Here is a 13,472-nt window from a genome sequence, read left to right on the forward strand (position 1 = left end):
GAGGTTGAGGCTCTATTCCTGGCTAAGGGAAGAGCTATTGGCAATTGATGACTATTGAAGGAGAGGGTGTCACCCTCTTCAGGGGTGTGCTCATTGGCAGGTATAGAACACCATAACCACCAACCATACATGTACCACATGGACTCAGAAGGTTATAAAAAGAGAGAGAGAAAGAGAGAGGACATTAAGATGGAATGGGGAAGTGTAAAGGGTAAGGGAGGAGATGGAGTGGGAGTTAGGGGTGAAAATGATCAGAATACATTATATACACGTAGGATATTGTCAAAAATACATCAAAATATTAAGAAGAATAAAATTAGGATAATCTACTGATAAAGAATAAACTGACTAGCAATATGACCAAGACAGAGAAAGAGATTGAGCAGGATGATTTTACAAAGATATTTGGAGTATAATATTTTTGCGATATATAAAAACTGAGGAATAGTGAAACACATTTTTGAAGTGTACAATGAATTTGCTGGAAAGTTTTCTTTTGACAGTCAGCAAAGAATGACTGGAATTAGCCATTAGCGCAGAGTAAATGCCCCACATCTGCAATCCTGGCAGCTGCGTATCAGAGTTGATGGTGCAGAAAGGAAGCCATTTTTTATTAAAGTAAGCTGGTAATTCCAGTTATGATAAAGACAGAAAAAGGACTTTGAACATATAAAGTCCTTTAATTAAGTCGCAAATTCCCACATACCCTAGAAACTTTCTAACAACACCAGCGATCAATAGATTTAAAATGTGTAAATCAACTACTTTTCCATGGTAACAGGAGAAATATCTGAACATGTATTTCAAAGAACTTCCAAATTTTGATGAAATGTTAATTTTTAGCCAAAAAAAGTTGAAATGTTTAGAATAGATATTTTAAAGAAAAAATTCTGCTAGATAAAGAGAAACAAGTTTTTATTACACCAGATGGTATCCTAGCTTTGTTAGAGCAAGACATTGAATTTATTGATGTTTTCAAAACAAGAGTTTATTGTTTTATGACAACATAAGATAGATACATATGGTAGGAAACCCAAAAACCTGTGCTTAGCTTTCTGATGCTCAGTGTACAAAGCTGCGATGGGCACAGTTTTAGTCCATCATCTAGCAATCAACAATAACAACAACAAAAAGACCGTGTGAGTTACATGTTCTCATCAATATCACACTGCATACGAATGACTAATTCACATGAAACTGACAAACGGGAAATCTGACTTCTGAATGTAAAAGAGTAGGAAACTGCCAATGAAATTTGTAACGATACAAACAATCGTAACTAGTTTATATTTATTTTCCTTATATGTATTAAGGTAAAACCTAGTTATTGATAAACATTTTACCAATTGGCTGCAAAGCAAAAATGATCAAAATATGTTTTGTAGCTGATGCTGTTTAGAGCTATGACCAGCATGTGTAATTTCCCTGGAAAAATGAAGCTATATTACTGAGTTGAAAAGAATGACTGAATAGTTAAGCAGATGTAGTTATGAAAAGATAAATTATTCTAAAAAACTTAGTTTTGTGAACATGGATACAAATATTAAGAAACTTTGGGATTTAATTCTAAGAGACTTTTAAAGTATGTTTAGAAAAATCTGAGCATATGAATCTGTTTTCACATAAATTTTATTATATTAAATGCAGATTCAGTATTTCCAATAAAAATTTAATATAATAAAGATGTTTTAAAAGTGCAAAAGTAATACTATTATAAAAATACAGTGCAAAAACATGAAATATCTCATTAATAAAATTTTAATATTGTTGCATGCCAAAATATTTTAAATGGAATAGATTTCATTTATTTAATTTTATTGTTTCTTTCTGCTAGTACAAAGTTTAACTGTCTGTACCTGGCTTCTATATTTCTATTGAATGGTGTTATTAATGTAAAAATTCAGAGAACTTTCAATTAATTATTTTAAAATAATTAGTTAATAAATAAAATTGGTTAAGTAAATGAAAGATTATTGCAAAAGAATAATCTTTTATTTATTCTTCAGGTACTTCCTAATCTAATGTCAAATTCATCTCTCGTTTTTCCTTCTTCCCTTCTTCACTTTCCCAAACATCCAAATACCGCGTCTGTGGCAGCTGTGCTGAAATCAGAGTAGCTGTCCCCAAGAAAAACTCTCTACTCAGGAGACAACGCGAAGAAGGAAAACCTAACAAGTACATTGTAAAAGGTGAGCAGAATAGGTTAGCACTACTCAAAATCCTCCCACCCACATGTAGGTGACGGTACAGGAAGACCTAGGGACTGGAGAGAGTGGAATAGAAGGGATGGAGAAACACAGTGGAGTAGAGGTGAGAACATAATAGAAATCAGTTGGGGCAGGCAGTGTATAAGATTGGGGATAAGACTGAGGACAAGATGGCAGATCATGCTGGGCATCAGGTCAGCTTTGACATCTATTCATTGGACTTTGAGCTTTTACTGGATATGACAATAAATCCTATAGAGTTTTCTGATTTTTAAAAAAATAATTTACTTATTTTTATTTTATGTGCATTGGTGTTTCTCTTGCATGTATATCTGTGTGAGGGTGTCAGGTCTCGGGTTATAGACAGTTATTAGCTGACATCTGGGTGCTGGGAATTGAACCTGAACTGTCTAGAATAGCAGTCAGTACTTTTAACCACTGAGCCATCTCTCCAGACGCTTCTGTTAAGTTTTTAAAGGGATATTTATAGTTAAGTGTTCAATCTAGATTATTCAGGGGTAGAGCAATATCAGGAAGGAAGCTGACAATATCAGAAAGATGAGCTTGGACCAGAGAGGGCAGTGGTAGAGAGTGGTAAATACTGTAATTATAAACATTCAGTTAAAAGAAATTCAACAGAGCCCAAATTCTGTAGGGTCAACAAGTTGGATGCAAGTAAGAAAGAATGTAATCAGATTACGGTTGGGGTGAAATGCCCCTTTTTCTCATTTGTCAAACACCATTGGGGGCAGGTGATGATTGAACTTGTAGGTAAATATTCAACTGCCTGCGTGATTCGGACTCAATAAATGTCACTTCCTGCTCTCTGTATCTCCATGCTTCTATTGACTGATTATGGTGTTGATACTAGAAGAATACTCCACTGCTATTTGCCAAGGATCAGCTGACAAAAATGAACACATGTCAAGTCAGAAGCTCTTGGGCTCAGTTACAGGATGACGTCATTATCACGTAATCAGACACAAAGATATAAACACAGTGAAAATTAAATATACAAATGGCCTCTGGCCCTACAGACACGCTTCTCCCTGCCAGGAAACAATGTTCAAACTCTTATAAGCCCAGTTGATACCCTACCCCATCTATGAGAAGTTCTCTAATCCCTCAGCTAGAATTTTATTTTCCCTCTAAATTAAAAGGCTAAAACAAATTGCATTCATCTTTTAATACTTCTGTTATTTCTAACAGTCATGTTAGCACTGAGTGCTTACTGTAGGTGATAAACAGCGGACTGTGTAAATTTACGCTCACTCAATTCTGATGAAATTCTTGGGAAGAATCCTATTATCAAATGCAGGTCTAGGAAGGCAAAGTAGCCTGATGGAGGTCAGCTAACATGGAGAAAGGGTGGGGGTCTAAAATTGACACTCATCCAGTGGGCTCTTATCTCCCACACTTACACTTCTGCACATTCACCATCATCACAGCAGAGTAGGAATCTTGACTTGGCACACGTTCATCTCTATCTCATTCTCGTTTTGATGCAGATGACTTATTGATAAACATCTGAATTTTTTGTATAATGGAAAAATAATCATTTCAGAAAAATAAATACAGGAAGGCCTCATGTGGCAAGGGTAGGCATTGCTGGAAAAGACAGTACAACTGTTGGTTCTTTCTTTTTTCTCCCTTCTTTTCTTTCTTGGATTTGTCAGTCTTAATGTAAAGATTACATCAAAAATACTTGGTATTTAACAACTAATATACCCCAAGAATTTAGAAAAGCAGAAAGCTTTACTTAAACATAGTGAGAACATCCCTCAATTTACTTTATTCATAAAACTTAAATAGGAAGATTCATAAATCCCACTTTCAGAACACAAAGAAACACTGAAATCTAAAGCATACTGAAGATACAGGTACTGAAAACACAAAAGAAATAAAGCTTAAAAGGGGCCAGTTAAGTGGCCCAGAGGGTAAGGATGTCCATGGCCAGGCCTGACAACCTCCATATGCACTCAGGCACCATACATGCATGTGCACACGGGCATGCACATGTGCACCCCCTCACATACTTTAATTAAAATCTAAAACAAAAAAAGTTGAACTGCAATTCTAGTATTTTGGATGCTGAGGTAGAAGAATTGTCATTAGTTTGAGGCTGGATCAGGCTACAGAGGAAGGCTGAAAATATGCGTGAACTACATAGGTCTTAAGTTTTTTTTCATAAGTATAAGGAATAGCATTAGGAGGGGCTGGAGAGATGGCTCAGTGGTTAAGAACATTTGCTGCTCTTGCAGAGGACCTAGGTTTGGTTTCCATCACCCACATGGTGCCTCACAACCATCCATAATTCAGATCTATGGAATCCACAGCTTCTTCTGGCCTCCGAAAACAGGTACACATGTGGAACAATATGTACATGCGAGCCAACACCCACATACATAAAATAAATAAAATTTAAAGAAAAAGAAAGGATAATAATAAGAATGTTCCTATATCCTCCACCCAGATTTACCAAACATACTAGATTTAGCCTTTGGCCAATATGTTCATGAATGAGATACAAGGTATTCTTATAAAGCATGAATATGGCCGGGCGGTGGTGGTGCACGCCTTTAATCCCAGCACTCGGGAGGCAGAGTCAGGCGGATCTCTGGGAGTTTGAGACCAGGCTGGTCTACAGAGCTAGTTCCAGGACAGGCTCCAAAGCTACAGAGAAACCCTGTCTCGAAAAACCAAAAAAAAAAAAAAAAAAAAAAAAAAGCATGGACATATAAAAGCTGTTGCAAGAAATTGGATGTTTTCAGTCTCCTCTATATTCATCATGTGTATGTAACATATATGCATGCATATAGTTTTTAACCCTGTGTAGTAAATTATATATATCATAGCCCTTTATCCTTAAGCACAACCGAATTCCTAATAAAGATAGGTAACTCTAGTCCATTTAAGAGTTCCAGGTTCTGTTTAGCTCTTTCATGAGTCTGGTCGACCTTCTACAGTCCAGATTGTCACAGCACCCAGTAATGTCCTTCTTATTTCCCCCACTCCAGTATAGGATCCAGCCTAGGAGCAGCTATTTATTTAGATTTCCTGTCTCTTAACTCCTCTTAATGTGCAGCTTTTTTATCAGGTTGGGAGGGAGGGTTCTGAAGAATACGACACACATACACGCACCTTCCCAGGTGTGCCCCAAGTTTAGACCTAGGCAATGCGCTCAGTCAGAATAGCACACAGGTGACACTGTGTCCTTTTCGGGATATCACATTTGGAGTGAAAATGACTTCTTCTTTGGTGAGGACAACTTTTAGCATCAAACTGTTTTCTCAATTTTCCACTGCATAATTACTATTTCTCCCTTATAATTAGCAGTGGTTTGGAGAGTTACTTTTAAACCACATAACTATGTAGATATCTTGTTCATTAAAATTTCCTCCTAAATTTAGCATCTTAATTTGCCCCTAATTCAATCCTTACTGAAACATTCAAAATGCTTCTTTCCAAATCTAGCAGTGGTGCTGCTGTTTCCAGTCAGCACGCCGCAATCACCATGAGCCAGAGTGCTCCTCTCTGCCCATCCATTAGCTAATCTAATTATACATGGTACGGACTTGGGAGTTATTATCATTCCATGGTGCATCATTTACGACCATGACTAGTGCCTCATGTCCTGGTTCTTCCAGATGTGGGCAGAAGCCCTTCTCAGGCTCCTCATGGTATGGCTTTGTCAACTCTTAGCACTTTCTTACTTCGTGACGTTGCTCCAGGCGTAACTGAACTTACCTCCCAGTCCTGAAATCTGTCATCTTTCTGGAATGTACACATGGTGAGGGTGGGAGGTTCTGGGCCCTCTGAGTGGCCGTTCATTCAATGCTACAATTCTAATTCTGGAAAGTTTGGCTGAAGAATTTTCAATTTTAGCGTTTTCTTGTTCTGACTGATTTCTTCAAGAAATCATACAATCTCCTGTCGTGTTCCCAGTGTACCCGAATATAAATGTCTACCACTTTGTTATGCAATTGCTGTGTGCATTTCACAGGATGGAAGCTTTAAGTCACATGAACTTTTGCAGTTTAGTAAGGATTCAGAATTTTTGTTTTCTGCTTTAGAAATAATTTTATAGAAAGGTCTTAGGTCGAGAGCACCCTCTTCTGTGTAGGTGCATTATGGGTTATATAACTGATGGTCTCAGGGTGAGAAGTGGGCAGATTGGTATGTTTTTTCTTTCTGTGAGACCTTTCCTTTTGTTCTTGAGTTTTCTTTCTTGTTGTGGGATTCCCCTCTGTATGCTGTGAATACCATTGATTAATAAAGAAACTGCGTTGGACCTACTGCAGTGCAGAATAGGGCAAAGCGGAATTCCAAGCAGATAGAGGAGAAGGGAGTAAGCGGACTCAGGGAGATGCCATGTAGCGGCTAGAGGGGAAAGACACCCATGCGCTGGTACCCGTACTGGTAAACCACGAGCCTTGTGGTAAAATCTAGAATAATGGAAATGGGTTAATTTAAGATATAAGCACTAGCTAGCAATATTCTTAAGTGATTGGCCAAAGAATATTGCAATTAATATAGTTTCTGTGATTATCTTGGGTCAGGGCAGCTGGGAAATGAACAAGCAGTCTCTGCCAACACTTTCTCAATCACTGACTGGTCCAAGATATTCTGTTAACTCTAATTCACCTGATTCTTCTCCAGAAGCAATGGCTCTCAGTGGCTGCTCCTTCTGTGTGCATACTCTTCTGAATCCTGGTGCTGAGAGCCATCAAGACCTGACCGATGTTTAGGATTTGGACATTAATTATGACACCTTTTCTTTCTGGGGCTGATTTCACCTCTATTTCATCAATTCTTGTTCTCCCTACTCCTTTCAGGGTCCTTAATGCCTTCTCTGGTGTAGTCAGCCTTGGTTCAGTGGCAGGCCATCCTTAGGACTTACTTTGATACATTTTGATACTTTTGGAGGCGTATTCTGGTTTCTGTTACTGTCATATTAAGGATATGAGTCAGTGTGGGTAGGTTTGTTTTCTTGGCCACGTTAATGCTTTCTATGAAGGCAGCGTGAGGGGGATTCTGAATCAAGCAACCACCCCTGATCTCTAACAGGGTTCTCTTAACTCTGAATTCTTGTTCAGAGTGTATCCAGTGTGTGTGCTTCTACTATCTGTCTTCTTCTAATCTACTTCCAATTTTGTGAAGACTACAGAAAGTGAAAGCAAATTCTTAATCATTTATTATCAACAACTAACTGTAACAATGCTCTTTGGTGCAGTTTGGGAGAGGAGGGCTTGTTGGGTTTGTCTTTACTAAAATCTTGAAGTACAAATAACAAAAGAAAGAGAAAACAAAACCAAAAGGAAAAGAGAACAGAAAAGCAACAAGACTGGTCGTTATGGTCCATGGAAGCCATGGCAGAGCTGTAAAATCTTGTTTGAGTACCAGAGCAGGACTCTAGTGGGTATAAACTCCAAACGCTCATTCTTAAGAGTTCTGGGTGTTTTCAGCAACAAATCCTGAGATATGATGAAGCATTTTGTTTTAAAAGCTTGAGTAGGCTCATGTACCTACTCCATGTACACCCACCATCCCCACTCACACCCTACTCCCACAAAGACTTACCTGTTTCACATTCTGTAGCTCTTCTGTTAGCTCTTGCCTATGTTTCTCTGATTCAAGTAATTTCTCCTGTGTTTAAAAACCACTGAATTAATAGCATGTCATTTTGACACAAAGTACGATTTCTAGTCTTCTGTTTCAAAGTTTATTCCCTAAACATCAAATTGATAAAACCTCCTAATGCAGTTCCTGGTTATTTTTTCTGGTTTCAGATAATATTCACTAGTAGTCATCTAAGTATAATTGTTGTAAAAATGTTATTACCTTAATGTTATATGATATCAAAATCTGAGATCCAAAAGAAATCAGTCAGTACTGAAACTGGTAAAAAGAAACTAAATTTTGGTTGACAGCTATCATTACCAAAGAGCTACCAGACAAAGGGCCTTATTATTCTGAATTGGACATAAAAAAGCTCTAATCATACCAAAGAAAGACTGGGTTTTCTAATGTAATTTTAGCCCATTTTCGAACAATTAACTCACAAAAAGGATATTACTATTATAGCTGCAATATGAAATATATAGTTGAATATGACATAATGGTAAGTATTGTCATCTTTGAACCTAAAATTAAATCAAGTATGTACTCTGAGGTTATTGCATCTCAAGTGAGACACAGAGTCTAAAGCTGTCAAAGGACGATGATGGGTAGTAGCAGGCCATTTCTACTCTACGATCTTCACTTAACAAGCTCTGCAGCTCTGTGTGTCCGTGTCCATGTCCGTGTGTCTGTGTCACAGTGTATGTGTGCATGTAGATACCTGTAGCGCAACAGCTATAATAACTGAAAATACAAACATTATCTCAAGCAAAATATTTATTGTTTGATATACTATTTATATAATCTTTAAGTTTTAAAATAAATTTATTCATTTTATTTTATTCATATGAGTGTTGGGCCTGCATGTATATCTGTGTACTAGATGTTTGTTTGGTGCCCATAGGTCAAAAGAGGGCACTGGATCCCCTGGAACTAGAGTTATGGATGGTTGTGAATCATGATGTGGGTGTCAGGAATAGAACCCAGATTCTCTGTATAAACAACAGGCATTCTTAAAAACTGAGACATCCCTCCAGACCTTATGAAACTTTAGAAAAGACTGGGTCTCAGAAAAAAAGACGTAATGTAGAGGAAATTGAGAGCAGAGTCTTTTTTATTCTGGGACTTCAGGTTTTACAACACTAAAATATGTTCAATTACAGTTCATGAACTTTAAAGGTGATCTTGATTGAATGGCTCCTCATGGGTCCTTGTTTAAATGTTACAGGAGTGTAACTTGCACAGTTTTAAATTAAAATTCTAGCAATTAATATTGACATTAAAATAAAACTCAAAATATATCATTAAATCTAATGGTGATAAAATCTAGAGAAATGAAAAATATCCAAGATCCTTTGAAACCCGTGACACCTGTGGGTTTTGTTTGTTTATCGATGAATCACAGAGACAATGCTGTCTTACCAGTGTGACCAACACCACAAGACTGTTCTAAGGGAGCAAGAAGAAACTAATAATTTAAAAAATGAATTCTATATTTCCATTGAGATACACAAACTTGTGAAAAGGTGGTGCTTTTAGAGTTATAAAACAAAACCGTAATTGTGAGAAGCTCATTTATATTTGGAAAAAGTAGAATTACAAAAGCCTTATGAAAGAAAATTGGGAGAAATATACAGAATGGTTTACATTGGTATTCTTTAATATTGCAATTCCATTTTCACAGGTCTACTGTGAACTTTCACAACTGCCCACCCACACATCTACAAAGATATTAGTGGCGCCCAATGTTTGGCAAGGTACATTCACACAAAGTCTAAGAAAGTTTTTTTTTAAAGGGGGGGGGTTTCTAGACACACAGAAATGGGAGTCAATTGGAGGTTCTTGATAGCTGCATATTTTCAGATAGGCTCTGTTTACTAGCAGCTCCTATAAGAGAAGGCTTCCTGCCTTAGTGTTAACAGCAAAAACTGCATAGCTCCTTTAAGAGACAGCTTCCTGGTTCATGGTGGTCGCATCAATGTCTCTGGCTCTTTTGGTAGGTCCTGCCAGGGAGCATTTGAATGGGATTTGTGGGCAGCACGCTGCATGTTACTTGGTGGTAGCATCAGCCAACTGTTTCCCTGAGGTGGGGCAATAAACATAGCTCCCAGAGGAGGAAGTAAATGGGCCTCTGCCATTTTAAAAAGGCAAGCTGGGTAGACTCAACAGGCAAAGTGGCGACTCTGGTCCTAGCCACACCAGCTTAACGGTTTAAAGCAGTGATCAGAAAAGAATTACAGATGAGCAATAAAGACAGATTCAGACAGAATAAACCTCTAGATGGGTCACAACGTGTTTGAAAATGTATGTAGGCTTAAGAAAAAAGTGGGTATAGACAATTATAGAAAGATAGCTTTAAAAAACAAAACAAAGACTTTAAAGAGACAGTAAAAGTAGTATTTAAAAAGCCACGTAAAAGTGGAAAATATACAGAGTCTAGATTACGTAAATTATCATGTTTTCTTTGAAGTTTTAACTATTAATGAGCTAACTACAGGGAGACATTTGATTGTTTGATTGTGGGGGCTGCTAAGATAACATAAAGATATCTTCACCTTAAAATTTGAGTCTAAGGATATGTTGCTTTGGAAAACGGGTTCTGCTTTTGTTTCCATAGAAGATGGGAACCTGTGGATTCCTTCCAGGCTAATATAGTTTGATAGAACAAAACCTCCTGAAAGAGCTCCATGAACCCTAAAACTATTTCACCCAAATTCAAAAAATGATTGCTTAAAAACATTTATTTTCATCTCAAAAGGGTTATAAATGATTAATGGTCACAGACAATTTCTAAAAAAAATAAGGGGGATATGATATAGAGATGAATACATTGGTATGGATCCTGGTCTACTGAAACAAATTTAAGGTTGATTTTGTTACACTGGACATACGTATTTCTGTTCTTGTTTAAGGTAGTGTTTGTGCAGCTCATTTAAAAATGTAATGTATAGTTAAGAAATGCAGATTAATAGTCATCTAAAATAATCAAAACTGAATAATGTTAGGTTTTCTAGATATACAGAGATATATTTCAGTTAGATAAACTTCAACTCTCTGAGAGGACATGCTAAAAATTTTAATGCTGGTTTCCTCTAAAGACTGCATGATAAAACAACAGTGGAAAGAAAAGGGTATTTCTCTTTTGAACAAGAATTTATACCAAATGAAACTAAAGTAAATAACTAGAGAACTTCGCCTAACAGAATAATTTTAAAATACATATTATTATGGTAAAGTGATCATAGTGTAATTATGTTGCTTCTCTTGGAATATACAATGACTTCCTGTGAAAGTCAGAATTTAACTTAAACCCAATATTCCATTAAGAACAGCACGCTACTATAGAGAGCAAATCATGTTATTGTGCGTTTGGGGCATATGTGATGTGTTCTCTCCTGAAACACAGTTTCAAATTGCATTAGCAAAACACATCGTCCCACAGACATGGCCCTGCACCTGGAAAAAAAAAGTATTTCCGACAAACATCAGAGGATTCAAAATTGTCACAGCTTGCTTAGCTGGCTCCTCTGCATACCTGCTGTTGCCACCAATGTGAGAGAAGAGAAGGAAGAAGAGGAACCGGGTCAGACAGGAGAGGAAAACCTGCTGTGCACATCGGATCTTATGCACTATCACAAAGTGAGAAAAAGTGAGAGGGGAACTAAAGGGTGGCTCTGCTCTCTGAAGATAATTAAACAAACGAACATACTGTGATTAAACACAAAATGAGCAGCAATACTTCAGAATCCAATATAGGATGACGTCTTTTCACAAGGAAAGGTAAGGAAGCCAAGGACGTGCTCACCTTAAGCGCATGCAGCTCCTCCCGAGCAGCATCTCTCTCTTGTTTAAGTTTTCCTACTTCATCTGCTTCTAGAGAATCACAGGGAAGAAGCTGTCAACATTAAAATACAGAAGTTATGCATCAGGTGCTAACCTTGAGAACAGAAAGTCCTGTTTCACTACCCTCAAACTTTTGCTTCGTGACAAAATTCAGGTTCTACTTTCGAGTTGTTTGATTAGGTAAAAGAAAATTAATGTATAGGGAGATTTCTCTCTTAAGCTTCACCTTTACTGTTTTTTCTTATAATTTATATGATTAAAAGATGCACATTTATATTTTAAATTTTAAAGATGTGTAGTTTTGTTTTATGTAAGTGTTTGTTCCTGTGTATAAGCAGCAATATGTGTTGTGGCTATGGGGGCCAGAGGAAGGCACTGGATCCCCTGGAACTGGAGTTACAGATGGCCCATGTTGATGCTGAGACCCTAACTCAGGTTTTCTGCAAGAGCAGCCAGTGCTCTGAACTACTGCATCATCTCCAGACCCAAGCTGTCTTGAAACGCTCTCTGCTGTAGCGCTAGCCACTGCCTCATATGCTTTCTGGAATTTCATATTATGAGTAATAGATTCTTATTCCTACATCTATGCTAGGAGAGGAGTGAGATGGTTCCCTTTCACCCATAAACTAAGTGGCCAAAATCACTGTCATGCTCCAATTATGACTCTTCAAAACGTTTTAAGTTCCTCTCCTGCTCTGCAGATATTTCAAATAGCTTTCTTTTTATCTGTCAGAACCTTTAACTTGCATGTTCCATCCATCCATCCATCCATCCATCCATCCATCCATCCATCCACCCACCCACCCATATATCTAATCTAATCTAATCTAATCTCCTGAATAAGAGCTTCTTATTTCCCTATATCTATTGAGGTCTCACCATTCACAAACATACTAATGAAAAAATGGAGTTATTGTTAGCTCATTCCTCTCCCCTGCTTCTCACATATAAATGGTCAGCAAGTTCCACTGATGACATACTTTTTTTGGTGTTCATATCATAGATCTGTCACTCTTTTACACCCAAACCTGACACAGTTGCTGTACTTTAATTCTTATTATCTTATATTTCGATTTTCTCTATCATTCCCTCCCTACAACTTAACCCCAATTTTCCTTTCCCATAGAACCAACACACACAGTTACTATTTCTAAAAAGTCACTCTGATTATGGCACAATATTCTGTTTCATGGATTGTTGCTACTGATTAACATATAAAATTATACATTAGATTAGGCCCTTTAAGATTGAACATATAACCTTTAAGTATATAACTATAATTTTGAAGACTATCTTCTGCTAACAACCACATTTTATCTTTTTTTTGTTTCGTTCTAATACTTCTATTGGTTACGGCTGGGTGGTGAGACAGGGTCTCACTATGTAGCCCAGGCTGGTTATGAACTTGCTTCCATCTCCTAAGTGCTTCGTACAACATACAGCATTACACCCAACTTCATTTTAAACTCTCCGGTCCTCTCTGAGATTGCTAAATTCAACCTATCTTTTAAAATGAATTCAAATGCCAACTTTATTATACACCTCTCTAAATGTTCTAAGTTCTGTTACTATTCTGGCCTTACCTCGTAATACACTTTCAAAATTGTAATTATTTGTGTACTTGGCTCTCTGAGAAGCTATACAAAGCAAATTTTATCTATCTTAAGTAGCATGTGTCATGGCACCTTACACAATGTTATCACAATTATCAGTACATATCTGATATAAGATGGGTCTTTAGAAGTTATAAGGAGTTTACTGATAAACACAGTGTGAATTACCATTTATATCCTAACTTAGTGT

General features: G+C 37.2%; 1 protein-coding gene across 1 annotated transcript in view; it reads right to left on the minus strand.

Moving 5' to 3' along the window:
* Stxbp4 (syntaxin binding protein 4) overlaps positions 1–13,472 on the minus strand; it is a 166,100-nt gene that overhangs the window by 97,796 nt on the left and 54,832 nt on the right. Inside the window, exons 11-12 of the mRNA XM_005350526.3 lie at positions 11,632–11,721; positions 7,788–7,853 (exon numbers count right to left, since the gene is read on the minus strand). Coding sequence (XP_005350583.1) covers positions 7,788–7,853; positions 11,632–11,721 — 156 coding nt within the window. The remainder of the gene's footprint in view (positions 1–7,787; positions 7,854–11,631; positions 11,722–13,472) is intronic.

Source organism: Microtus ochrogaster, chromosome 7 (genome assembly GCF_000317375.1).
Source record: "Microtus ochrogaster isolate Prairie Vole_2 chromosome 7, MicOch1.0, whole genome shotgun sequence".
Taxonomy (NCBI): Eukaryota; Metazoa; Chordata; class Mammalia; order Rodentia; family Cricetidae; genus Microtus; species Microtus ochrogaster.